Here is a 27874-nt window from a genome sequence, read left to right as displayed (position 1 = left end):
GTGGACTCTTTAGGGTTTTTTATGTACAATATCATGTCATCTGCAAATAGTGACAGTTTAACTTCTTTACCAATCTGGATTCCTTGTATTTCTTTGTTTTGTCTAATTGCTGTGGCTGCGACCTCCAGTATTATGTTGAATAACAGTGGGGATAGTGGGCATCGCTGTCTTGTTCCCAATCGCAGAGGAAAAGCTTTTAGCTTTTCGCTGTTCAGTATGATGTTGGCTGTGGGTTTATCATATATGGCCTTTATTATGTTGAGGTACTTGCCCTCTATGCCCATTTTGTTGAGAGTTTTCATCATGAATGGATGTTGAATTTTATCAAATGCTTTTTCAGCATCTATGGAGATGATCATGTGGTTTTTGTCTTTCTTTCTGTTGATGTGGTGGATGATGTTGATGGATTTTCGAATGTTGTACCATCCTTGCATCCCTGGGATGAATCCCACTTGGTCATGGTGTACGATCCTTTTGATGTATTTTTGAATTCGGTTTGCTAATATTTTGTTGAGTATTTTTGCATCTACGTTCATCAGGGATATTGGTCTAGTTTTCTTTTTTGGTGGGGTCTTTGCCTGGTTTTGGTATTAGGGTGATGTTGGCTTCATAGAATGAGTTTGGGAGTATTCCCTCCTCTTCTATTTTTTGAAAACTTCAAGGAGAATGGGTATTATGTCTTCTCTGTATGTGTGATAAAATTCTCAGGTAAATCCATCTGGCTCGGGGGTTTTGTTCTTTGGTAGTTTTTTGATTACCGCTTCAATTTCGTTGCTGGTAATTGGCCTGTTTTGATTTTCTGTTTCTTTTTGGGTCAGTCTTGGAAGGTTGTATTTTTCTAGGAAGTTGTCCATTTCTCTTAGGTTTCCTAGCTTGTTAGCATATAGGTTTTCATAGTAGTCTCTAATAATTCTTTGTGTTTCTGTGGGGTCCGTCGTGATTTTTCCTTTCTCATTTCTGATACTGTTGATTTGTGTTGACTCTCTTTTCCTCTTAATAAGTCTGGCTAGAGGCTTATCTATTTTGTTTATTTTCTCGAAGAACCAGCTCTTGGTTTCATTGATTTTTGCTATTGTTTTATTCTTCTCAATTTTATTTATTTCTTCTCTGGTCTTTATTATGTCCCTCCTTCTGCTGACCTTAGGCCTCATTTGTTCTTCTTTTTCCAATTTCGATAATTGTGACATTAGACCATTCATTTGGGATTGTTCTTCCTTCTTTAAATATGCCTGGATTGCTATATACTTTCCTCTTAAGACTGCTTTTGCTGTATCCCACAGTAGTTGGGGCTTTGTGTTGTTGTCGTTTGTTTCCATATATTGCTGGATCTCCATTTTGATTTGGTCATTGATCCATTGATTATTTAGGAGCGTGTTGTTAAGCCTCCATGTGTTCGTGAGCCTCTTTGCTTTCTTTGTACAGTTTATTTCTAGTTTTATGCCTTTGTGGTCTGAAAAGTTGGTTGGTAGGATTTCAATCTTTTGGAATTTACTGAGGCTCTTTTTGTGGCCTAGTATGTGGTCTATTCTGGAGAATGTTCCATGTGCACTTGAGAAGAATGTATATTCTGTTGCTTTTGGATGTAGAGTTCTATAGATGTCTATTAGGTCCATCTGCTCTACGGTGTTGTTCAGTGCTTCCGTGTCCTTACTTATTTTCTGCCCGGTGGATCTATCCTTTGGGGTGAGTGGTGTGTTGAAGTCTCCTAGAATGAATGCATTGCAGTCTATATTCCCCTTTAGTTCTGTTACTATTTGTTTCACATATGCTGGTGCTCCTGTGTTGGGTGCATATATATTTAGAATGGTTATATCCTCTTGTTTGACTGAGCCCTTTATCATTATGTAGTGTCCTTCTTTATCTCTTGTTACTTTCTTTGTTTTGAAGTCTATTTTGTCTGATATTAGTACTGCAACCCCTGCTTTCTTCTCACTGTTGTTTGCTTGAAATATGTTTTTCCATCCCTTGACTTTTAGTCTGTACATGTCTTTTGGTTTGAGGTGAGTTTCTTGTAAGCAGCATATAGATGGGTCTTGCTTTTTTATCCATTATTTTACTCTGTGTCTTTTGATTGGTGCATTCAGTCCATTTATATTTAGGGTGATTATTGAAAGATATGTACTTATTGCCATTGCAGGCTTTAGGCTCGTGGTTACCAAAGGTTCAAGGTTAGCCTCTTTAGTATCTTACTGCCTAACTTAGCTCGCTTATTGAGCTGTTATATACACTTTCTGGAGATTCTTTTCTTCTCTCACTTCTTGTTCCTCCTCCTCGATTCTTCATATGTTGGGTGTTTTGTGCTGTGCTCTTTCTAGGAGTGCTCCCATCTAGAGCAGTCCCTGTAAGATGTTCTGTAGAGGTGGTTTGTGGAAAGCAAATTCCCTCAGCTTTTGTTTGTCTGGGAATTGTTTAATCCCACCGTCATATTTGAATGATAGTCGTGCTGGATACAGTATCCTTGGTTCAAGGCCCTTCTGTTTCATTGTATTAAATATATCATGCCATTCTCTTCTGGCTTGTAGGGTTTCTGTTGAAAAATCTGATGTTAGCCTGATGGGTTTCCCTTTATAGGTGACCTTTTTCTCTCTAGCTGCCTTTAACACTCTTTCCTTGTCCTTGATCTTTGCCATTTTAATTATTATGTGTCTTGATGTTGTCCTTCTTGGATCCTTTCTGTTGGGGGTTCTGTGTATTTCTGTGTTCTGTTCGATTATTTCCTCCCCCAGTTTGGGGAAATTTTCAGGAATTATTTCTTCTAAGATACTTTCCATCTCTTTTCCACTCTCTTCTTCTGGGACCCCTATAATACGGATATTGTTCCTTTTAGATTGGTCACACAGTTCTCTTAATATTGTTTCATTCCTGGAGATCCTTTTGTCTCTCTCTATGTCAGCTTCTATGCGTTCCTGTTCTCTGATTTCAATTCCATCAATGGCCTCTTGCATCCTATCCATTCTGCTTATAAACCCTTCCAGAGTTTGTTTCATTTCTGCAATCTCCTTTCTGGCATCTGTGATCTCCCTCCGGACTTCATCCCATTTCTCTTGCGTATTTCTCTGCATCTCTGTCAGCATGTTTATGATTCTTATTTTGAATTCTTTTTCAGGGAGACTGGTTAGGTCTGTCTCCTTCTCTGGTGTTGTCTCTGTGATCTTTGTCTGCCTGTAGCTTTGCCTTTTCATGGTGATAGGAATAGTTTGCAGAGCTGGGACGAGTGACGGCTGGAAGGACTTCCTTTCTTGTTGGTTTGTAGCCCTCCTCTCCTGAGAGAACAGCGACCACTATTGGCTTGTGCTGCGCAGCTGCGCGCAGACAGGGTTTCTGCTTCCTGCCCGGCTGCTATGGAGTTAATCTCCGCTGTTGCTGTCGGCGTGGCCTGGCTCGGGCAGCTACTCCAAAATGGTGGAGTCGCGTTGGAGCAGGAGCTGCTGGGAGGCTATTTATCTCTGTAAGGGGCCTCCCTGCTCCCTGCAGCCCAGGGGTTAGGGTGCCCAGAGATCCCCTGATTCCCTACCTCTGGATTAAGTGACCCACCCTGCCCCTTTAAGACTTCCAAAAAGCACCCGCCAAAACAAAACGACCACCAAAAAAAAAAAGAAAAAAAAATTTTTTTTTTAATTAAAAAAAAAGAGGTGGTCGCTCGTTTTTCTTTATTCTCCGGTGCCAGCCTCGGGCCTCTGCTCACCGGTCTTGCTGCCCTGTTTCCCTAGTATTGGGGTCCCCATCCCTTTAAGACTTCCAAAAAGCGCTCGCCAAAACAAAACAGCAAAAAAGCAGAAAAAAAAAAAATGGTCGCGCGCTTTTCTTATGTCCTCCGACACCCGGCCTCCGGTGCCCGCTCACTGTTCTTGCTGCCCTGTTTCCCTAGCATCCAGGGCCCCCTGGGCACGTACTGTGTCTGCGCTCTGGCCCGGATGGCGGGGGCTGGGTGTTGGGCAGTCCTGGGCTCCGTCTCCCTCCCGCTCTGCCTGCTCTTCTCCCGCCTGGAGCTGGGGGGAGGGGCGCTCAGCTCCCGCTGGCCCGGGGCTTGTATCTTACCCCCTTTGCGAGGCGCTGGGTTCTCTCAGGTGCGGATGTGGTCTGGATATTGTCCTGTGTCCTCTGGTCTTTATTCTAGGAAGGGTTGTCTTTGTTATATTTTCATAGATATATGTGGTTTTGGGAGGAGATTTCTGCTGCTCTACTCACGCCGCCATCTTCCGCCCCTCTCGGGTGCATTGTATATTTAGAATGGTTATATCCTCTTGTTGGACTGAGCCCTTTATCATTATGTAATGTCCTTCTTTATCTTTTGTTACTTTCTTTATTTTGAAGACTGTTTTGTCTGATACCAGAATTGCAACACCTGCTTTCTTCTCTCTGTTGTTTGCTTGAAATATCTTTTTCCATCCCTTGACTTTAAGTCTGTAAATGTCTTTGGGTTTGAGGTGAGTCTCTTGTAAGCAGCATATGGATGGATCTTGCTTTTTTATCCATTCTATTACTCTGTGTCTTTTGATTGGTGCATTCAGTCCATTTACATTTAGGGTGATTATTGAAAGGTATGTACTTATTGCCATTGCAGGCTTTAAGTTTGTGGTTACCAAAGGTTCAGGGTTAGCTTCTTTACTATCTTACTGTCTAACTTAACTCGCTTATTGAGCTATTATAAACACGGTCTGATGATTCTTTATTTCTATCCCTTCTTATTCCTCCTCCTCCCTTCTTCATATGTTGTGTGTTTTGTTCTGTGCTCTTTTTAGGAGTGCTCCCATCTAGAGCAGTTCTTGTAAGATGCCCTGTAGAGGTGGTTTGTGGAAGGCAAATTCCCTCAACTTTTGCTTGTCTGGGAATTGTTTAATCCCTCCTTCATATTTAAATGATAATCGTGCTGGATACAGTAGTCTTGGTTTGAGGCCCTTCTGTTTCATTGCATTAAGTATATCATGCCATTCTCTTCTGTCCTGTAGGGTTTCTGTTGAGAAGTCTGATGATAGCCTGATGGGTTTTCCTTTGTAGGTGACCTTTTTTTTCTCTCTCGCTTCCTTTAATACTTTGTCCTTGTCTTTGATCTTTGCCATTTTGATTATTATGTGTCTTGGTGTTGCCCTCCTTGGATCCCTTGTCATGGGAGTTCTGTGTACCTCTGTGGTCTGAGAGGCCATTTCCTCCCCTTGTTTGGGGAAGTTTTCAGCAATTATTTCTTCAAAGACACTTTCCATCCCTTTTTCTCTCTTCTTCTGGTACCCCTATAATACGGATATTGTTCCATTTTGATTGGTCACTCACCTCTCTTAGAATTCTTTCATTCCTGGAGATCCTTTTATCTCTCTCTGCATCAGCTTCTCTGCGTTCCTGTTCTCTGTTTTCTAGTCCATTAATGGTCTCTTGCATCTCGTCCATTCTGCTTTGAAGTCCTTCCAGAGCTTGTTTTATTTCTGTATTCTCCGTCCTTAGTTCTTGCATATTTCTCTGCAAGTCCATCAGCATGGTTATGACTTTTGTTTTGAATTCTTTTTCAGGAAGACTGGTTAAATCTATCTCCCCAGGTTCCTTCTTAGGGGAAGATGTAGCAGATGCCGAAGCTGTCTGGGTTAGTCTTGTCTGGATCAAATTTTTTTGCCTTTTCATGTTGATAGGTGCAGTGGAGTACTATTGACGCGACTGTCAGCTTTCCACTTGGCTCCTGGCCTTTCTTTACTGGGACAACGACCCCTAGTGGCTCGTGTTGGGCAATTGCGTGTAGACTGGTTCTTTGTATCTTGCCGGGCTGTTATCGAGGAAGCTCCATTGCTGTGGGCGTGGCCAGCCTCAGGCCGCTGCTCTTCAATGGCAGGGCCACAAAGGGGTAAGGACGGGGGGCTGTTTGGCTGTTTACCTCTGTGAGGGGTCTCAGAGCTGTTGCCCAGGGGTTAGTGCACCCGGAGTTCCCTGGGATTTCCAGCAGCTGGACTGTGACCTGGGATGTTTCCGTCCAGCTGTGGCATCCCTGTCCCTTTAAGACTTTCAAAAAGCACTCACTTTTCTTTGTCATGGGGTGCTGGCTTCGACACACACTCAAAGGTCTTGCTGTCCTGTTTCCTTAGTGTCCAGGACCCCACGCATACACTGTGTCTGCGCTCTGGTGCGGATGGCTAGGGCTGGGTGTTCAGCAGTCCTGGGCTCCGTCTCCCTCCCGCTCTGCCTGCTCTTCTCCCGCCGGGAGCTGGGGGGGAGGGGCGCTCGGCTCCCGCGGGGCCGGGGCTTGTATCTTACCCCCTTCGCGAGGCGCTGGGTTCTCGCAGGTGCGGATGTGGTCTGGCTGTTGTCCTGTGTCTTCTGGTCTCTCTTTTAAGATTAGTTGTATTTGTTGTAATTTCAAAAATATATAGATTTTTGGGAGGAGATCCCCACTGTCCACCTCACACCGCCATCTTGGCTCCGCCTCTTATGTAAATTTTTAAATAATTCTTTTAAAGCCCTTCTAAATTAATTGTCATCTCTGTTGAAACTTCTTGCAAAAATCATCTGTTTTATATATTGATATATCTCCTAGTTATGGGACACATTTTCTTGCTTTTTTGCATGTCTAGTGTTCTGTTATTTTTACTGTGAATGTTATGTTGCTGAGAATGAATGTTAGTGGCTTCCTTTACATAGTTTTGAAGTTTGTTTTGGTAGACTGTTAAGTTACTTGTGGATCAAATTGAGCCCTTCTAATCTTATTTTTAAGGGTTTTTAGGGAGGTGTATATAGTAGTCTTTACTCTAGAGCTAGTGTTGTTCCATCTAAATTCTAGGTTTGGTTCTCTTGAATCTATAGAATAACCTTGAGTAAGGTTAGTTCACTCTGACTAGCTGGAATACGAATGTCTCCCAGTCCTTTTGTTAACTCCGAAAATCATTTGGCTTCCAGCTTCCAACAATCTTAGTTGCTTTTTGCGCATCCATGAGGAATCTTACCTTACACAGGTGCTGTTTCAGATTCAGCCCAAGATTGAAGGATTTCCTCTTGCAGGTTCCAAGAACTCTTTCATCTTTCTGGTACCTTTCCCTGCATATTTTGGGTAACTCAGCCTCCTCAAACTCTCATCTCTGCCTCCTCCACAAGACTGGTGTACTCGGGTTGGGTTCTCCTCCCCTGAACTGGGGTCTTGAAAATGCCTCCAAGCTGGGTGATCACTGGGCTCACCTCATTTGTTTCCTTCTCTCAGGATTCACAGTTGTGTGATGCCTGGTGTTATCAATCTGAAAAACAATTTTTCATATGTTTTGTCCAGTTTTCTAGTTATTTTCAGTGGGAGGGCAAGTATACTAGTTACTCTGTCTACAGATTTCTCTTTTTTGTTTATTGTTGCTTCAGTGTATTCACTGAAGAAACAGGTCTGCTTGGCTTCTAAGGGGTATCATGGTCTGGATTTTGCTGACTATAACTCCCTGGTACAATGAACATTTTTCTCTGATTCATTGTATTTCCTGGGAATTGGTAATCAGATTCAAAATCAATTCTGTTTGGCAAGAGTACTCAATAGGAGATGTCATGTACTTCTATCAGGAGGCATCTAAAGTCTAGATGGCCCTTTAATTTTGTTATGTTAGTCATTGGTGATGTTGACTAGATCTGTTAATATATTATAGGCTGCAAAATGGTGGTAGTCCAATTATATTGTTCCTGCTTCATTTAAAGGCTGGGATACTTCTACAAAGTGTCGCTTATAATCAAGTATTATTTACACTGAGATTTGGTTTGTATACTTAAGGCAGCATAAATATTTTATTCTATTTAGTTTTTAAAATAATGAGTTGTCTTTCTGACATTATTCAAAGATGCCCAAAGGGTTTTTTTCTGTGTGTGTTTCTTCTGACTCTTAGAAATGATTCCTAGAAAGCTAAGACTCGTTAAGATGTCATGGATTTAAAAATATCTGATGTGTTTCAATCCACCGTACTTATTCTTACTGATGCTCAGTTTCTCTGTTTTTGCTAGCGGGAGCCTCTTCAGCTTGATTCCTGTGCCTTTTGACACCACCTAGTGGTGACTGGTAACTTCCTTGTTTTCTAGTATGACAAGATGTTCCAAGCTCACCTTGTACATTTCCTGCCCAGATTTTGAAGGGGCTATTTTTCTAAGGAGCCCTGGTTCCTTTTAATTGGAAATGGCATTTAAACTACCTTCTGGGTACTAAGATTGCTTATTGCATTTGCACTGGCTATCATTTCTAGGCCTTTTCAGAGGACAAAGCTAGGAAATACATGGGGATTTGTGTGTGTGTGTGAATATTCATCATGATGCCATATGGATACTCCCTATCAAAATTCAGGATGCTAGAGGGATTTTATTTAACCTCATCTATCTTACACTTTTGTTTCTCCAGTGTTGGAAATCCCAGTTTTCAATGGCATCAACATAACTATTTATCTATCTTAACAACATTCACACAACAGTATTAAACACACCAATATCAACATTACCACCAACAATATGTTGTTGAAAATATCCTTGTAGTTCTTTTTGTCTTTAAGCTATATTCCACTAGAGTATGCTTGGAATAATTACTTTCTTCGTCCCGCCATCAACTTGATAACATACTAAGTTGTTTCATTTTTGCTTTCAGTTGTTAGGAATTGCTTTTAAATATTTTTGTTTATTTTATAATTATCTCAAGTCAGTTTGTAAAACAAAGTCTGTTCAGAGAAGTCTAGCTTTTGTCCCAGTTCCATTTAACCTGTTGTTAACCTTCTCTATAAGTGATTTTAAAAATTAATTTCATTATTCTATCGTTAAAAAATAAGCAAATTCTGCATCTTGCCAAGATAGATTTACAGGTACCAGCTTTATCCTCCTATATTGAAACAACTAAGAAAAACAAAAAAACAGACAAAATAGATGGAACAACCATTTCAAGATTGTGGACATCATCAGGTAACAAAGGACAGTAATTCCTGAAAGATAAGGAACCAATGCTGTGAGCCCTACAATTATTCCTGCTTACTGCACTGAAAAACTCCCCAGGTTGTGGAACAGAAAGGAAGAACCCTGTGTTGAAGAGCTGGAGCTGAGAGTCCAGGGAAAGCAAGGCAGCCAGAGTTCATAGTGCAGGTTACCCAGAGGAGAGAGCTATACTGGGAACTCTGTGTGGATCTGTGGCAGGTCTCCTTGAGTATTCAGCGGAGTATTGATCAGCACATGAGTGTGACAAAACCACTCAAGTTTAAAGAAACCATCTAAATGATTATAGGGAACAGTTCCTCACACAGGGTCAAGAATAATACCTTATATTCTAGGGGAGTTGGACAGAGTACTCAGAAAGGTCTTGCCTCAGCCTAAACGCTACTGATGTCTTACCTAACAAATCTTAAAAACAAGACCCAAAAGAAACAAACTATTTCCTAGTAATTTACCTGCATCTTAAAACACAACTCAAGAATGTTTGCTATGTTAGTCAGGGGTTCTCTAGAGAAATAGAACCAGTAGGACAGACATATAGGAAGTTTTTAGGAAGAAGCTTATTTAAGGAAGTGATACAGTAGACAAACAGAAGTTGAGCTCCACAACCTGCTGTTTGCAGGCTGGAGGCCCAGGAAAGCCAGTGGTATAATTCGGGTTGAGTCCAAAGGCCTGAGAACCGGAATAGCAAGGGTAGAAGAAGATGGATGTCCCAGCTCAAGCAACCAGGCAGAAAGGGGTGAATTCCTCCTTTTGCATTTTGTTCTATTTAGGAGGACAGTCTATTCTACTGAGTCCATTGATTGGAATACTGATCTCATCTGGAAACACCCTTTTACAGACTCACCCCAAAATAAGGTTTAATCTGGGTAGCCTATGGCCATTTAAGCTGACACATAAAATGAACCATTGCATTTGTTCAGAATGTATGGCATCCAGTCAATGAATCCATCAGTCGAAAATTACCGTCATGCAGAGAGGCAAGAAAATACGACCCATGATGAGAAAAATCAACCAATCAAAACCAACCAAGAGCCACCAGAGATAGTAGAATTAGGCAAGGCTAGTAAAACAGTCATTATCACATTATTTGAGATGTTTAAAAAGTTAAGTAGAGACATGAAAGATATTTTTAAAAAGACCTAAATCAAACTTCTAGATAAGGACACTACAGTGTCAGATGATAAATATACTGGCTGGAATTAATGCTAGACTAGATATTATAGATGAAAAGATTAGTGAACCTGAATACACAGCAATAGAAACTATCTAAAATGAAACACATAGGGGAAAAAAACTCAAGAAATATGAGCAGAGCATCAGTGAGCGGTGGGACTCTTTCAAGCAACCTAATAAATGTGCAGCTGGAATCCCTGGAGGAGAAGGTACAAGAGGTGTTCAGAAAAATATTTTGAATATTTGGCAGAAATAAATGGCTGAAAAGTTTACAAAATTTATGAAAACTACAGACTCACAGATTCAAGAAGTTCAGTGGAAAACCAAGAATAGGAAGCATGAAAATACACCAAGATGTATCATAATCAAATTGCTCAAAATAAGGGATAAAGAGCAATTTTAAAAGCAGTAAAAAAAAAAAGACATTTTACATAGAGGGGAACTAAGGTAAGGCTGGCATGAGACTTCTTGTCACAAGGCATGGGAGAATAGAATTGAACAATATCTTTTAATATACTTGAAGAATAATATTCTTGACCTACAGTATCATACTCAGCAAAGTACTTTTCAAAAACAAAGATTAAATGAAGATTTTTTCCCCCAACATGCAAGCACAGAGCAAATTCACCGGCGTACCTGCACCATAAGAAAAGTTAAAGGAAGACCTATAGGCTTGAGGAAAACGACAACAAATGGAAATAATGGTGCTGCACAAAGGAGTGAAGAATGCCAGAAATGGTAACCTTATGGTTAAATATATGAAACCATCATCTTGTTATTTAAATATCTTTAAAGTTAACTTTTTAAAGAAAAATACTACTAATCTAGGATGAGGTTTAGAACACGAAAAGTAAAATGTATGACAACAATAGTGTAAATGTCAGGAGAGGGAAAAATGGTAATAACTCTTGTAAAGTTGTTAAATACATGAAGTAGTATAGTATCACTTAAAGGTAGACTGATGATTTAAAACATATACTGTAAATATTTAAAGCAACCACTAAAATAACAAAACAGAGTTATAGTCCAACAAAGGAGACAAATTAGAATCTTTAAGTCTCAGTTGATCCAGAAGAAGGCCGAATAAGAGGAAAAAGTGAACAAAGAACAGAACAGATGAGATAAATAGGAAAAAAAAGTTGTTAGACTTAAGTTTTAACCATATCAGTAATCACATTAAGTGGAAAATGTCTAAATACTACAATTAAAAGGCAGAAATCGTCAGATTGAGTAACGAAGCAAGACCCAACTTGATGCCTACGGAACCACACTTTAAACGAAAAGACACAAAAAGGTTAAAACTAAAATGTTTGAAAATGTATCTCATTCTGTTATTAGTCGAATGAAAGCTGGAGTTGCTATATTAATACCAGAAAAAGGAGATTCCATAGCAGAGTATTTTAGCAGGGATAAAGAAAGTTATTTTTTTTTTAGTGATAAAGGTATCAGTTAATCAAGAGAACATAACAATCCTAAATGTTTGTGCTTCTATTGACAGACATCTAAAATACATGAGGCAAAAGCTGATAGAACTACATGGAAAAATAGATAAGTCTACAATTAGAACTTATTTTGATCCTCTGAACAATTTGTAGAACAAATAAAACATCAATAAGGATCTATAAGGTATAAATAACATTATCAACCACTTGACGTCATTGACTTTTATAGAAGACCTCCACCCCATGAGAGCCAAATATATATTCCTTTTTAGTGCACATGGAACATCTACCAAGATAAACCACATTCTGGGCCATAAAACAAGTCTCAATAAATACAAAAGGGTCCACATCATACAAAGAACATTTTCTTGCCACAGTAAAGTTAGAAATCATTAATAGAAGGAACTATGGAAAATCCCCAAGTATTTGGAAACTAAGTAACATACTTATGGGTCAAATAAATCAAAAGAGAAGTCAGTATTTTGAGCTGAATTAAAATGAAAACACAATGTATCAAATTTGTGTAATACCTCTAAAGCCACAACTTAGAAATTTATAGCACTGTCTCTATTTGAAAAGAAGTGACCTCAGTTTCCACCATAAGAGACTAGAAAAAGAAGAGCAAATTAATCCCTAAAAAGAAGAAAAGAAAGAGCATAAATCAATGAAAAAAAAAAAAGGAAAATCAATGAAAACAAAGGCTAGTTCTTTGAAATTAATAAAATTGATTAACCTCTACCAGAGTAATCAGGGAAGAAAAAGAGGATACACAAATTACCAATATCAGCAATCAGTGAAGAACATCACTACGGAGTCTACAAATAGTAAACAATGAAAAGTGAATATTATGAATAATTTATCCCAGTCGACTTGACATTTTAGATGAAATGAAGCAATTGCATCTAAGATACAAATTGCAAAGGCTCATTCAAGACAAAATAGATAACCTCAATAGACTTATGATTATTTAAAAAATTGAATTTACAGATAAAAACCTTCTGCAAAGAAAACTCCAGTCCCAGATGGCTTCACTGGTGAAGTCAATTAAACCTGTAAGGAATAAATACTAACTCTATACATACTCTTCTAGAAAATTGAAGATGATAAAATACTTCCCAACTCATTGTATGAAGCTAGCATTAGCATGATAACCAGACAGAACCATATCTGATATGAACATGGGCACAAAAATTCTACCTAAAATTTTAGCAAAGCCAATCCAACAGTTATATAATGAGTAATACAAAATGACCAAGTATGGTTTATCCCAAGAATGTAAAGTTCATTTCACATTAGAAAATCAGTGTGTCACATATTAACAAACTTTAAAAAGAAAACCCCTATGTTCAGTTCAATAGACACAGAAAAAGCATGTGAAAAAAATCCAACATTGATTACTGATACTAAAAAAAATAAGCTAGCAAACTAGGAATAGAAGAGAGTTGAAAATTGCCTCTCTGAAAAAAAACTTAACAGCTAACATACTTAATGGTGAATGACTGAAGGCTTCCCCCGAAGATCAGAAACAAAATAAAGATGTCTACTCTCATCACATCTATTCAGCATTGTAGTGGGGCGCAGTAAGGCAATAAATAGCCAGTGCAGTAAGCCAAGAAAAAGAAAGAAAAAATATCCAGATTGGGAAGGAAGGAGTAAAATTACCTTTATTTGCAAACAACAAGAATGTCTATGAATAATATCTGTTGGAACCTACAAAAAAGCTACTAGGGCTCATTAGTGAGTTTAGTAAGGTTGCTAGGTCAAGATTAACATCTCAAAGCAATTGTGTTTCTGTCTACTAGCAATGGACAGTTGGAAATTGAAATTTAAACTTCCTTGTACAACAGCATCAAAAAATATGAAGTACTTAAGGATAAATTTGTTAAAACTATCAGACATATAAATTGAAAATTATAAAATATTGCTGATAAAAATTAAATAAGACCTAAGTATATGGAGAGAGACACCTTGCTCATGAGTGAGAAGACTAAATATTGTTAAATATCCTATTGCCACTATGCCCGATTATGTCAGATATTGTTAAGCTCCCCAGTTTGATCACTAGAGTCAACATAATCCCAATCAGCATCCCAGCAGGATTTTTTGTAGTAAATGACAAGTTGATTCTACAATCCATATGGGAGGTGCAAAGGACCTAGAACCATGCAAATATGACCTGATTTCTAGACTTATTATAAAGCTACAGTAATTATGATAGCATTGTATCAGCATAAAGACAGACAGATAGATCATTGAAACAGGATAGATCATCCAAAGGAGATCCACACATATATGGCAATGGACTTCTGACTGTTGGACAGATAATTAAGTGGAGAAAGGGAAGTCTTTTTCAATAAATGGTACTAGAACTATTGGAAATATCCCTGTGCAAAAAAATTGATCCATACCTCACATCATAAACATAAATTAACTCAAAATGGTTCATAGACCCGAAAATAAAAACCTAAAACTGTAAAACTTCTAGAAAAAGGTTAGACAAAGATTTCTTAGGTTTGACACCAAGAGCATGATTCATAAAAGAAAAATTAGATAATTTGAACTTCATTAAAAACATCTGCTCTTCGAGATACACTGTTAAGTGAACAAAAATGCAAGCCACAGACTAGGAAGAAATCATTGCAAGGCATATATCTGATAAAGGACTTATATCCAGAATATATGAAGACCTTTCAAAACTCATTAATAAGAAAGCAACCCAAATAACACTTCACTAAGGAAGATATGTGGGTAGCAAAACAAGTACATTAAAAAATGTTCAGCATCACTGCTTATCGGGGAAATGCAAATTTAAACCACCATGAATTAGCACTGTGTATTTACTAGAATGATTAAAATTAAAAAGACCTATTATACAAAGTGTTAGAGAACATGTGGAGGAACTGGAAATGTACATTACTGGTGGGGATATAAAATGGCACAGTCTTGGAAAAGTTTGTCAATTTCTAAAAAGATACACTTGCCAAATGTTTCCTCCATCCCTTTGGTGAGCATTTACCCGTGAGAAAATAAATGATTCATTCATAGAAAGAGTTGATCAGTGTTTATAGCAGCTAATATATTTGTAAAAGCTGAAAACCGGGGTTGGGAAATGCCCACCAACAAGTAAATAAATAAATAGTGATATATTCATACAATGAAATGATACTCAGCAATAAAAGGGAATGACCTATTAATATATGTAGCAACATGGATAAATATCAAGCTATGCTGAATGACAGAAGCCAGGGAAAATAGAATACATGGTGTAGTATTACATATATAAAAACTTTAGGAAATGTAAATTAATCTATTATGACAAATTCTATTTGTGGGACAGGGAGAGGTAGCAAATGGCAGGAGATGGGATTACCAACGGGAGATGAGACTTTCGGAGGCGAACATATACAGATGTTCATTATCTTAATGTGATGGTTTCATAGACGTATTCATGTCAAAACTTACCAGATTGTGCACTTAAAATATGTGGTTTATTGTGTGCCAATTTTATCTCACAGCCTTAAAAAAATTTCATCTCATTTTCTTAGGTAAAAGAAGTATTCTATACTTTCCTCCATCCCTTTTAAAAAACATCTTTTTGTTATTTCGTAGGGAAACTGTACCCTAGTGGTACGTAGAATTATTTTGTTTCATTTCTTTTTCTAGTTTATTGTATCCTTTAGTGTATTCAGTAACCCTTCTCCTGATGGTCATTTGTTTCCAGTCTGTTGTTGTTATAGGTAATGCTGGAATAACGCCTGCCATCGGCCTTCCCGCGGGCCTCCGCACTGCCGGCCTCCTCTAAATTTCACTTTCTCTTCCTGTAACCGCCACCTTCCTCCCGCCCCCCTTTACTCGGCGTCTTCCGCGCAGTACTCGCTCTCCCCGGCCCCTCCCGACCGTTGGTTTCTTCCGCCCGGGCCCCGCCCGCCGCGGGCCCGGCCTCCGTCGCGCGTTTGCGTCCGCCCAGGGGCGGTGTCTGATGACGTGTTGCCTAGGAAGCCCGGGCGGAAAGGCCCGCGCCGGGCGAAGGTGAAGTTCGCTCCCGGTATCCTCCCCCTGAGCCGGGTCCTTTCCGAAGGAGGAAACAAGTTGAAAGGGGGGAGGTCGAGTGCCGTTCCACGGGGAAGCGTCGCCTCCGCTCAGCGGTCCCCACACAATGGACTCAGTACCTGCCACTGTGCCTTCTGTCACCGCTTCCCCGGGGGACCCGGATCTTCTGGGACCCCTGTCGGTTCTCTACGCAGCCCTCTTAGCCAAGCTACTGGAGGTGATGGTCCCCCTTCCCAGGGAGGGACCCCAACTCTAGCAGACGGGTGGACGAGGTTTTAATGGTGTGGGTGGCACTTCCTTGACGGAGCTCGAGAGAAATGGAGTGTGTCAGGCCCGAGGCAGGCAGGACGGTGCTGTGCTGTTTAGGGAAGCCAGTGGGAATGTATTTGAGGTTTGTCACTTGTTCATTTTTTACGAGCACTTACAATGTACCAGGCTCTATGTTACTTTATGGTGTGCAGTCACAAGCATCACATCCCTACGTGCTTTTTCCAGTGACCCCACGCACCCTTGCAGGGTTGGGCCAGTGTGATAATTAGTTGTGCTCTTTTAGAAGGCAGTGAAAACTGTAGAAGCAGGCAGATGTTGAATGCACTGTCTTCGAGGAAGCTAAAGTTAAGGCATTGAGTTAAAGAAAAGACGAATTCAGAAGCAGTCTAGACCAGTTATCAGTAGGTGCCTGAAGTTAGCATTTGCTTTTATGTAAGAGTGAAATAAAGATTTAAACTCTTGGAGGGAAAGCGCATTTGTGTTATTAATTATCATCATTTTGGGTTTATTTGCAGCTATAAAAGTTAATTATTTCTATAGTGTGTTTCAATTTTTTGTGTGACTTTTTAAGTAATAAAGATCAACTAAGAGAAAGGTATAATCCAGAGAGATCCTAGCCATGTGTAGGACTCATTGCAAACTGAAAACACATGCTCAACTCAAAGACATTTAGATTCAAAATGTTTAAAAATACTTCAAGCCAAACAAGAAATATAAGGCTGCCAGTATCGTTTCTTTATTGAGGCAGTGGAAGCTATTGATGATTTTTGAGGGATAATTACCTGATGGAGGTTGATATAAAATTTCTTTGTGATTATTTCTTTGTGACTGCTTTTTATAAATTTATAGTTTCCTATCATTTCTATTATTTCTGTTTCAGCTAGTTGCTACATTGCCTGATGAGGTTCAGCCTGGGCCTGATTTTTATGGATTGCCATGGAAGCCTGTACTTATCACTGCCTTCTTGGGAATTGTTTCATTTGCCATTTTCTTCTGGAGAACTATTCTTGTTGTGAGTAACTTGAGTCATAAATTTGCTTACAAGAGATATTTTATAATCACTGGTCCTTTTGTTTCTTTTTCAGTTACTAACATGAACACAAATTAATACCTACAATCTAAGCTAACCTTGTAAACAATTCAGGGCAATCTTTGTTGGTGAAGACTTAAGTGAACAAGACAATGTTTGTATAATCTCAGTGGGAAAACTTCAATTTATAAATCCATTATATAAAAACCTAAGGTTTAACCATTTAGGCACATATATGTACTGTTATAGAATTGGAAACTCTTATAGCCATCCTGAAAAGCAGTTTAATAATAGTATCAGAAGCCTTAAAAACATTCATATCCTTTTATATAGTGTAATACCATTTCTAGTAATCAATCCTGAAGAAATACCAATCATGCTTTAAGGATCTTGTGTAAAGGCGTTCAGTGGGACAGTATTTATTAGAGCGAAAACTTGATATAACCTAAATGATCCACAGGGGAGATTGCTAAATTATTGTACATCTATATAATGGGATATCAGGCAACTTTATATATTTCAAGACACTAGAACACAGAAAATATTCACAATTTAATATTAAGTGGAAAAAAAGCAGAAACCAAGATTTTAGAATGTAGATAAACTATATGTTATATAAACACACCCACAAAAAAAATGCTACAAGGAAATATAACAAAATGATAAAAGTACTTATATCTAGGAAGCAAGAAAATTTTTCAATTTTTTTCATGTATATATATAAAATATTAGATTTTCTAAATTGATCATGTGCAGTTGTGCTTAGAAAATATCTTTTTATTTGTAAATACAGATTATATAGTATCCAAAGACACACTATTAACATTTTTATCCCTTAGTCTTTTTTTTGGGTGCAGAATTTGTCTTGTGCTTATCTGTGTATGTATACTCATACAGATTTATACTTATATGTCATTCTGTTCCATAGATATCTAACATAATTGGGGAAAAATATTCTGTGTAGGTGACTTTGCAGATGAAGAGCTTTCAGATGAAACTTAACAGTTAAATCAGCCAAAAACAGTGATGTATTTTTTTAAATTAAATATTATTTTTCTGATTTCTTAATTTTAGACATATCAGTGTTAATCTTTCTCTATTTGCACAAGTAATTATAAGATCACTTAAAGAGAAGGGTCTTTTCCTGGAATTCCTGTGAAAACCTCTCTAACACAATGAGGCTTTTTCTTAGATAAAAGGAAAAAAGGAGAATACAGGGGTGAATGGAAGGGGAAGGGGAGAAAATGTTTTCTATTTCCCACTCTTGTTTCTCCCATCTGGAAAATCCCAACACCTGTTTCGATTTTCACGAGGTAATGCAGGCTTCATGAGCTCCTGCCGCTTCTCAGCCTCAGCCTTTGACTTTGGAACCTTGGTGCATCCTCTCAGTTGCCTGCTGCTTCCTGCTTTCTCCTTTCTGTTGATTTGGATGTAAGGAGGGCACAGGAAGCTCACCCTCTCATTAGCAAGGCTGTACACTAGAGAAATAGTCATTTCTTCCTAAGTGGAGACTCTGAATGCATTTTCCCATAGCAGTGCTATTATGAGTGGTGTTAGATATTGTAATAACACTGAGATATTGTGGGTGATTTGGGACTGATCTGAATACCTCATCACCATTTATAACATTTGAAAGGGGAAATAAATTCTAGGTTACAAAGACATTGAGGAACACCTGTTTTTTTAAATTACGCACTTCTTAGATTTTATTACCCTATATTTCAGTCTGTCTTTAGGAGAAGATTAAATGTTAGATGTCATTTCTCTTGTTGCTTGTGCATTTCCCCTAACAGTCTCCTTTCCTTTTTGGGTTTATAACTACTGTTTTTAAGAGTTTGGGAAAAACAGATGATCTAGCTTACTAGATTTCTAAATTCAGCCAATAGTCAGATTTGAGTAGAATTTCTAAGATGTTTTCTGGTGAGGAAAGAAGCATATCTTAGTACAAAGATTATGCCTTTAATTTTGTTTCCTCAGTCTTTTTAAACAATTATTGTTTCTAGACTTCATTCTAGCTATTTGGGGTTGTCAAATAAATGATTTTGGGTAAATGAAGCAGTATTATTCTTAATATGAAAATATCCTTTCCATTATTAAAGTTAAATGCTTATTTAATAAAACTGATGATCATTTAATAGATATGTAAACATATCTAGTTGCATAATGAGTTCTTTACCTTAGTGCTTTAATCTATTGGAAACTATTATGGAATATCACTACCAATTACGTTGGAAATGTTTTTTTACTTTTTCATTTTTTTTTTAATCCTATGGTTCATTATGCTGAACCAAAAATTACTGAATTTTCATTTAATTACTATTTGTTGTATTAGGAACTGTAATACTTTTATTAATAAAAAGTTTTGACATTAAATGTAATTTTATTTCTCTCTATTTTAGGTAAAGAATAGAGTATATCAAGGTAAATATTTAGGTTTATTTTGCTATTTGTACTACTCTCATTGGTGTTTGATTCAAGTTTTATGTAACTTAGATGTAAATACAGTAACTTCTGATGTCTGATGGACTTATTACTCCTGAACGTTTTACTAATCCTAGGTTGATAGCTTGGATGACAAAAGTACATGGTGATAGTACCAACCAAGCTAGGAATTGAGATAGAACAAATTGTGGGAATAGGAAGATGGTCAGTTTAACATTTTAAGTAGGTAATGTGAAGAATAAAGACATAAATCATGCATGCATTTTTTGTTTCTCTTTGCAAGTGACATATATTTGAAATGATCACGTTTTTCTGAGAAGAAAGGTGCTTCATGAAGGAAAGGATTATCAAGCTAAAATATTTTCTTGTCTTTGAAATAAATTGAAATCTCATTGAAATAAGGGTTATTCTATTTTTCTTAAATTTTAATAATACTTTTTCACCCTATTGCTTTTAACTACAGAAAGGTTTTTAAAGCAATAACTATGCTAAGTTAATTATGCATAAAAGTTATGCTAAGAAGTTATTTTTCCTCATGGTGCCAGATAACATGTCTGTTTCTTATACATTGGGTGATTAAGTTTTATATAGTGATCATAATAATTTTATGGATTTTCCCCTTTTTAGTCACTGAACAGCAAATTTCTGAGAAGTTGAAGAATATCATGAAAGAAAATGCAGAACTTGTACAAAAATTGTCAAATTATGAACAAAAGGTATAATCATTCTTTAGTATTTTTCTCCCATGATTGCAGCTTGAATTATTTCTATTTGTCTTATAATTCAGTTATTTTGGTATGTTTAAATCGTACTTTTTGTTTGATAATTTACTATGAACCCTCCAAATATGAAGCAGTCATCATATCTGTAGAGTACTGCTTTCTTCTCTATGGGGTCACCTACTTGGAGATAAGTTTCAGTAGCACTATAATTTATATTTCTGAATTCTGAATGCTTTATTTTATATAGATCAAGGAATCAAGGAAACATGTTCAAGAAACCAAGAAACAAAATATGATTCTCTCTGATGAAGCAGTTAAATTTAAGGTAAAAATACCTTCTCTTTTCGAGATTACGTTCTAAAAACAAAAGAAAAATGATGAGTATTATTATTAACCTCAGTATCTTTTTCATAGGATAAAATCAAGAAACTTGAGGAAACTAATGAACTTCTAGATGATACAGCTCAAAGTCTGCGTGTCATGTTAGAATCAGAGAGAGAACAGAATGCTAAGAAACAGGACTTGGTAAGAGTTTTGCTACTAAGTGTTACTGTAATTGGGCTTTCATACTATTTTGTGTGTGGGGTGAGTTGAACTTTGCATTTTCCCATGCTGTGACTAGTAAGATTGGGAGTCAGGGAAGTCAAATTGACTTCTGTCCATTTTTTTTGGAATGTTAAATGCTAATACCACAAGTTACTATTTTTAGGGTCCTAGAAAATATTTTTATTGTCAGCCCTGGATAATTTTCATGTTGCTTGGCTTTGTCCTCCAAAACATGTAGAGCAACTAAGAAACTGTTGCCCAGTAGAACAGTTCAAGTACATTGTTTTGTTTTATTTTGCATTGTTCTTTTTTTTTAATAAACTTGAAATTTAAAGCAGTTTTAGAATTACGTAAGAGTTGCAGTGGTAGTAGAGACAGTTCCCATATACGCCCCGTTAAACTTGATCACCGGGCTGAAGTATTTGCTAGGTTTTGCCACTGTGAAGTTACCGTTTTTCCACCCTTTGCATACTGTACTCTTTGGAAGGAAGTTGACTATGCACAACCCACAGTTAAACAGTGGAGAGTATGCTTCATCTCCTTGAGAGGAGAGTGTCTTCATAAATTATTTGGAATTTTTCTGTATGTGAGATTGATCTAGTCACCCTCAAGTCAAGCCATTTTTTGTTTCAGGCAAGAGGAAATGGGACCTTGGTGGTATTTTTCTATCTAGGAAAAACCATTGATTTGAATTGGTTTATGGAAGTTTTTCTATTTTCTTTGCTTTCATCTTTTTGTCTGGTCATCCACCACATTATCTCATAGCCAGGAAAGTTGTGGATGGCATGAAATATTTATTGCCCCAATTATTTTCTTCTTTGCTCATGTCTTTACATTCTTGACTTTTTTTATAGGCTAAAACTGGATCACTTGCTTTTACCTGATATGTAGGGGATGGCTCTGGGTTCTGTTTTGTTAATGTTCTTTTTAGTATATATATCCCACTGTTTCTCCTGAAATCCTTATATTTTTGTGGGTTTTTTTTCCCCTACTTGGCAGATATTGGAAAACAAGAAATCTATAGAGAAGTTAAAGGATGTTATCTCAGTGAATGCTTCAGAATTTTCAGAGGTAAAGCTGCCTACAATTCCAGCAAGACATTAATTCAATGCCTTGGTTTTATTGAGGAGCAAACATTTGATGTGCACTAGAATATGCAAAAAATGAAAACTGTGTTGTCTAATTGGTTACAGGTAACTTTTTTCCCCCTTTGCAGTTACTTCTCTAATACAGGTGTTTTGTATTAGGTTCAGATTGCTCTTAACGAAGCTAAACTTAGTGAAGAGAAGGTGAAGTCTCAGTGCCATCGAGTTCAGGAAGAAAATGCTAGGCTTAAGAAGAAGAAACAGCAGGTAAAGAAGTTAACATCATAGGTTATAAATTAGAGAACCAAGTATCATTTACCTCTTGAGTATCTTTCTCAGATCTGTTTTTAAAGAAGTATGTATGCAGGATGCTTTTCTTAGATATACAAAATTTAAACTATGCTCCCCAAATTAAGTGCACGTATACATTCTCCATCTGTTCTGGATTTTCTGTTCTGTACAGTTTGTTATAATTTAGTCTTTGTCTTGTCAAACACCAGCCAGTTATTGACTTGAATAGGCTTGAGGGGGTGGTGGATTTGCTTCTTAGACCAAAGAATTCGGTATTTATAAGAGTCCTTTGACAAGTTACTTCTTCACTGACCAAGGGAAGGTTACATCATCTGAAGTCTGGACTAGGGAGACACATGTGCCCTCCTCTTCATACTGAAATTAAATTATTTCAGTTGACTGCAATTTTCTGAAGGATACAGTAAACTGGATTAACTTCTTTGACAGCTCTCTTCTCACTGCAGCTCAGAGGGTTGGAGTCACTGTCCCTTCACCAAGGCCTTAGCCCATAGGGACAGGCCATAGAGGAACATGGCTCCCTGATTCCCTCTCATTGACATGGTCCTAGTGTCTCCAGTTCAAAAGCCCTAACCTTTGGAAATACGTGTGTTTTAACTTTTCAGCTGCAGCAGGAAATCAAAGACTGGAGTAAATCCCATTCTGAGCTCAGCGAGCAAATCAAATCATTTGAGAAGTCTCAGAAAGATTTGGAAGTAGTTCTTACTCACAAAGATGATAATATTAGTGTAAGTTCATTTTCTTGAATACATGCTTAATTCTCATGAATTCTCATGAAATCTGCATAATTAAAATTGAGAGGCTCTTTATAATATTTTTCCTTCACTTCTAGGCTCTGACTAATTGCATTACACAGTTGAATCGGTTAGATTGTGAATCTGAATCTGCAGGTCAGAGCAAAGAAGGAAATGAGTCAGATGAATTAGCAAATGGAGAAGTAGGAGGTAAGATCAGTTTCAGGGAGGCTGGACCTCTTTTTGCCTTCCTGTCTTTAGTTAAAAGTACCCTGTTGCTCCTTTTTGGCTGACTGAATTTCCTCTTAAGCATTAGAGTTGTAGACACACATCACCGAATCCAGATCTGTACGTCTGTGTCCTGAGCAGAGAGGGTTGCTAAGTTGAGAGCTGGATGCGTGCCCTGGAGCTCGTAGAGCATTAGTTGTGCCTAACACCTCTGATTCCTGACAGCTATTCAGTAGGAGAAACTTGTTTCTCATCTTGATGGAGATGATACTTGAATTTAATACTTCCTTCTCTGTAACTCTATGGTTTTTAAGGCCCATGACCAATTTTAAGAGTACTAAGGTGGTAGGTACCATAACCTAAGGCAGGACAGTGGAAGTGAAGGGGGTAATAGTGTTTGCTTATTGATAAGAGAAATGCTTCTAGACACTTTCCCAAGTTGGGTTTTGCTTGCATAGTGGGTATTTTAAGCCACACCTGGTGGCAGATTCAAGGGGAGAACAGAGGAGTGAGTTTTTCTAAATAAGATACTTGACCAAGTGGGGATAACTTTGAGAGGGAAAGAAAGCTTTACCTCACATACCCCTTCTTCTTTCAAGAACAGCATGGATAACATTTTTATTGTACAAACTGGAAATTCACTTTTTGAATCTTAAGTTTGCAGTTCTTTTGAAGTCAGACAGCCTGATAAGTTTCATTGGCTAATTTGTTTCTACTTTGAAAGTTTGAGCACAGTAATTGTTTAGTTTTTAGGAAATCAAAAAAATACAGTTAAGAAACAAGGGAGGAAAAAGCAATTGAAGCGTTTTCTTTTTTAGGTGACCAGAATGAGAAGACGAAAAATCAGATTAAGCAGATGATGGACATTTCTCGGGTATAATCCTCTTTATAGAGTACTATAAATGCCTGTAAATTCTTACAATGCCTGTCTTTTAAGAATATTTCTCTCTCCTGCAATTTCTAGACACAAACTGCAATATCAGTAGTTGAAGAGGATCTAAAACTTTTACAATTTAAGCTTAGAGCCTCGATGTCAACTAAATGTAACCTGGAAGGTAGGTTACTCTTGAGAAGAAATTGAAATTGCCACATGTTGGAAAGATGTAGACTAGCTTCCTGATTTCGAGTTTCTCAGCCCTCTTAGCACCATCCACTCAACAAGTGGCCAAATCCCTATGCACACACACAAAGCTCAGATGCTTTATTCTTCACAGACCAAATAAAGAAATTAGAAGATGATCGCAATTCACTGCAGTCCGCCAAAGCTGGGCTGGAAGATGAGTGCAGAACCCTGAGGCAGAAAGTGGAGATTCTGAATGAGCTCTATCAGCAGAAGGAGATGGCTCTGCAAAAGTAAGATGGTGTGGTTTCTTGTCAGCAACACTGCCATGCAACTAGCTGTGTGTACTACTATAGACAGTTTTGTCTTTTTTAAAGATTAGTTTTTTTCCATCTATAATTGTTAATAGATTGATCTTTCTTCCTTTCTATCTTGTTTCCTCTAACTTGAATTTTTTTTTCCATTCTAACCAATTGTCAGAAACCATTGCCTGTCATTTATTTGAAGGGGGAGTGATTTACTGGTACTAACAGGGCTGTGGAGGAGCTTTTTTTTTTTTGAATATCCTTATCATTTCTGTGGCTCTATCACTTAATCTTACTTTTCTTTCCTTGTGGTCAGTGATGCAGTCCTGATTTGTATGACAAGATTTTTAGTAGAGTAAACACTTCAGAAGGAATATTTAGTTATTGACTGTGTAATAAGTTTTGGAGCTAATATAGTCAAATACTCAGAGTAAACATTACACAATAATGTAGTTGTGGCAAGGCTGTTGGGAGTTTTAAATACAGAAATAGGTGTTTGATACATACATTTAGATACTAGTTTCTGAAATACACATCTCAAATTTGGAGTCAGATATCCTTTGAAAGATACAATTTTATAGTTCATTTTAAGTTTCTTTCTCTACATAAATACCTGAATTCTCCAAAAACGGCTTATCAGCAGCAGCTGCTGTTTGGGCTGCTCCTGTACTTTGCTCCTTGGCGCACATGGCCGCTGAAAGAGGGCTGATCTTGCTATGCCAGTGTAATCTTTTCAAATGCTTAGGCTGCTGTTGCCTGATGCCACTAAATATTGAAGCCATACCACTAGCTTTTTCTGTAATTCCTGTTTTACCAAGCAGTCAGTTTAGGTTTTTGAAGTTTTGTTCAGGCCAGCTCTGAAATCTTGGCCTGCTTTAGAGAAACATTTTCATTTCATTCCTTTTTTTTTTAAAGAGCGCTTCTCTGTCACCAATAGTGATCTCAATTAGCTAAATAGAAGTTGTTTTTCTTCGGGATCAGCCACAGTGGCACTCTTTTATTTAGTTCCTCTAACGTGCACCCACACAGCATGTCTGGTTTGTACCGTGCCCCTCCATACCCAAAGCTACTGTGTTAGTTCAGGCCCTTATCATCTTTTCTGCCAATCTGTAACTAATCACCCATCTCCAGTTTCCCTTTCTTAAATCTTTTCTTCCAAACTGTTTAATTTTCTCTGCAGCTGCCAAAGTGAACTTTCTAAAATACAAGTCTATCCGTGTAACCATGTGCTTAAAGTCTGTCAAGGAATGCTCCACCCCCCTCAGTTCCAGACTGTTCAGCAGGCACACAAGGCACCTCCCTGAACTGCCCCAAGCTGCCTGTCCAGGTGTATTCCCTGCAAATCCCGATTCTTGCTGACGCGCAGCCCCACTGACCGCAATTCTTGTCCTGAGCCTCTCTGTCGTGTGTGCTACTTTGTCTGCAGTGAACATGTCCTTTTACATTATTTCCACCTGTCAGTCTCCTGCCTACTTAAATGTTTATGTTAAAATTTTTTTCTGGAGTTGTGGCATAAACAAACAGGTAGGTAGCCGCAGAGACTGGAGAGTACTCATTTTTTTCTTATAACTCCTAAATACATGTTTAGGTTTAAGTCTACCTATTGGTATTTGCTTTCTATTTGATGGCCTGCTCTCTGTGTTCATTTTTCTCTCCTTTTTGTTTCATTCTTCAATTCTTTTTGCATTGGTTGAATATTTTTAGTAATTTTGCATGAACATAGGGGAAAAGTGGTTTCAGGTGCCAGGGTGACTTGTAATTCTGAGATTACTTTTACTACTGGACCTCAGCTTCATATATTAACTTGTCAGCTAATATACTGGCTCTTTGATGCCTTCAAGTGCATGCTTTACATCCAGCATTCTAATTGTTCTCAGACTAGCTCACTCATTATTGGAAGCAAACTTCTCTCTGATCTTTCTTTAAGACTCAGTTTTCTTGCATCTCTTCCTAAGCCAGAGTCAGGGATTGATCTGTTATGACCTGCATCTTTTATACTTTAAACTGTGAACTCTGTTAGGGCAGGAATAGTACTTTGCTCACACTTTTTATCTTAGCATTGTACTCGGTTACCAGTATATTACAGCCACTCATAAAATACTTGCTGAGGTGTTGAATGGGCAGTTATAAAAGAGGCCTTTTTCTCTTTGGTGTTATTAACCTTTTTTCTATAGCTCTTCTCATTTTGCTTTTGATTCATAGAAAATTCAAGTTAAGTATCTTTTGAATCAGAGCTATGGGCAAAGAAGTATAAGGGTAATAGCAAAACAGCGTTTTTAAACCATTAAATGTTGTACTCTATATTATGCTAGACAGACATCTTAAGCCTGAAGGTATTAGGTTAAAACCAGTTTTTAGTAGATGATACCCTGATAATGGGACAGTTCAGATTCTTTGTTTATTCAATAGACATTACAATTCTAAGGTTTTTCTTTTCCTTAATCACAGTTCCATTGAAATGTGTGTAGTAGTTCCATATCTGAAGTGTGGAAATGTCCTGTGGTTAATTCACAGTTAGAAGACTTGTTTTAAAAGGCTCTTCTCTTCCTTTGGTTGACTGTCTTTAGCATGGTCCCAGTCTTGGATCGAGAAACAGTCCTTCCGTGATAGAAATAAGTGAAGGGATTACAGGTCTTCCCATAGTAGACATAACAGAAGTAATTATTCCCCTCTTTATCCTAAGCTTAATTATGTTAGGTTGATCAGCCCTAGTTTTCTACATTGAAATAAAACGAACTTTCATCATCTTCAGCATAAGAAGCTTGTACATGGGGCACACAGTGTTTTTAACATGTATTTGTTTTATTTACTAAGGAGTAGAAAATTATGAGGAGAAGTTAGCAAATGCAGGTGATTTGCCAACAGGCCAGACATCAGTTTTTATCCCTAAATGGCAGGTTTCAGTTCCTTCCCACAGCTTTGTATGTCTGCACTTTTGGGTGGATGGGAAGTAATGTTTGAATAGAGACATTCGGACAGACTAGTGGGAAGAAGGAGAAACACTTTCCCTTGACCGCTGGCTTTATCTTAGGAAGCTGAGCCACGAAGAGTATGAGCGGCGAGAGAGGGAGCAGCGGCTGTCAGCCGCAGACGAGAAGGCGGCCTTGGCCGCGGAGGAGGTGCAGACCTACAGGTGAGCGCGCCCCCCGGAGGGGCCGGCGGCCGGTGGACCTGCCGTGGGCTCTTGTTAACAGAGCCGCTTTTACATTGCGTAGAACAAAACAGCACAGAAGTCTAACTAAACGGTCAAAGGGCATAAATACATTTAATTCACCTGAGAAAAAATAATCTTTAAGTAAACGAAGAAAAAAATGTTAACAGAAATTTCTTCAAACCCAATACTGACAGGACTGTAAGGGAACTTGGTTCATGGCAACAGTTCTGAGTGGCTATTTTGGAGAAAGAAGAAAAAGCTTTATGGAAGACAGTCTTCATAGCAGGATAATTGAGAACATATTGAAGAACAGTTAAGGAAATTATAATGTATCAATTCAAGATACAACTTGATATAATGTGTCAACTTTATCACTATAAACCATGTGAAATATGTTTTTATGTGATGTATGAAGGC

At 37.9% G+C, this 27874-nt stretch overlaps 1 protein-coding gene across 8 annotated transcripts in view; it reads left to right on the top strand.

The window, feature by feature from the left end:
• Positions 1-27874, top strand: part of MIA3 (MIA SH3 domain ER export factor 3) — a 62668-nt gene that overhangs the window by 28438 nt on the left and 6356 nt on the right. For 7 of the 8 annotated variants that reach the window (XM_036922154.2, XM_036922152.2, XM_036922150.2 and 4 more), the window contains 13 exons: positions 16723-16854; positions 19272-19293; positions 19942-20030; positions 20284-20361; positions 20451-20561; positions 21582-21653; positions 21830-21934; positions 22582-22704; positions 22809-22920; positions 23757-23812; positions 23903-23993; positions 24153-24291; positions 27335-27436. In XM_036922154.2, the coding sequence (XP_036778049.2) occupies positions 16723-16854; positions 19272-19293; positions 19942-20030; positions 20284-20361; positions 20451-20561; positions 21582-21653; positions 21830-21934; positions 22582-22704; positions 22809-22920; positions 23757-23812; positions 23903-23993; positions 24153-24291; positions 27335-27436 (1232 nt within the window). Of the gene's footprint in view, positions 1-15256; positions 15790-16722; positions 16855-19271; positions 19294-19941; positions 20031-20283; positions 20362-20450; positions 20562-21581; positions 21654-21829; positions 21935-22581; positions 22705-22808; positions 22921-23756; positions 23813-23902; positions 23994-24152; positions 24292-27334; positions 27437-27874 lie in introns of those variants that run through there. The other variant, XM_036922156.2, reaches the window with a different exon arrangement.

Source organism: Manis pentadactyla, chromosome 19 (genome assembly GCF_030020395.1).
Source record: "Manis pentadactyla isolate mManPen7 chromosome 19, mManPen7.hap1, whole genome shotgun sequence".
In the NCBI taxonomy this organism is placed as follows: domain Eukaryota; kingdom Metazoa; phylum Chordata; class Mammalia; order Pholidota; family Manidae; genus Manis; species Manis pentadactyla.
Note: the sequence above shows the minus strand (reverse complement) of the source record. Positions and strands in the feature narration are given on the sequence as shown.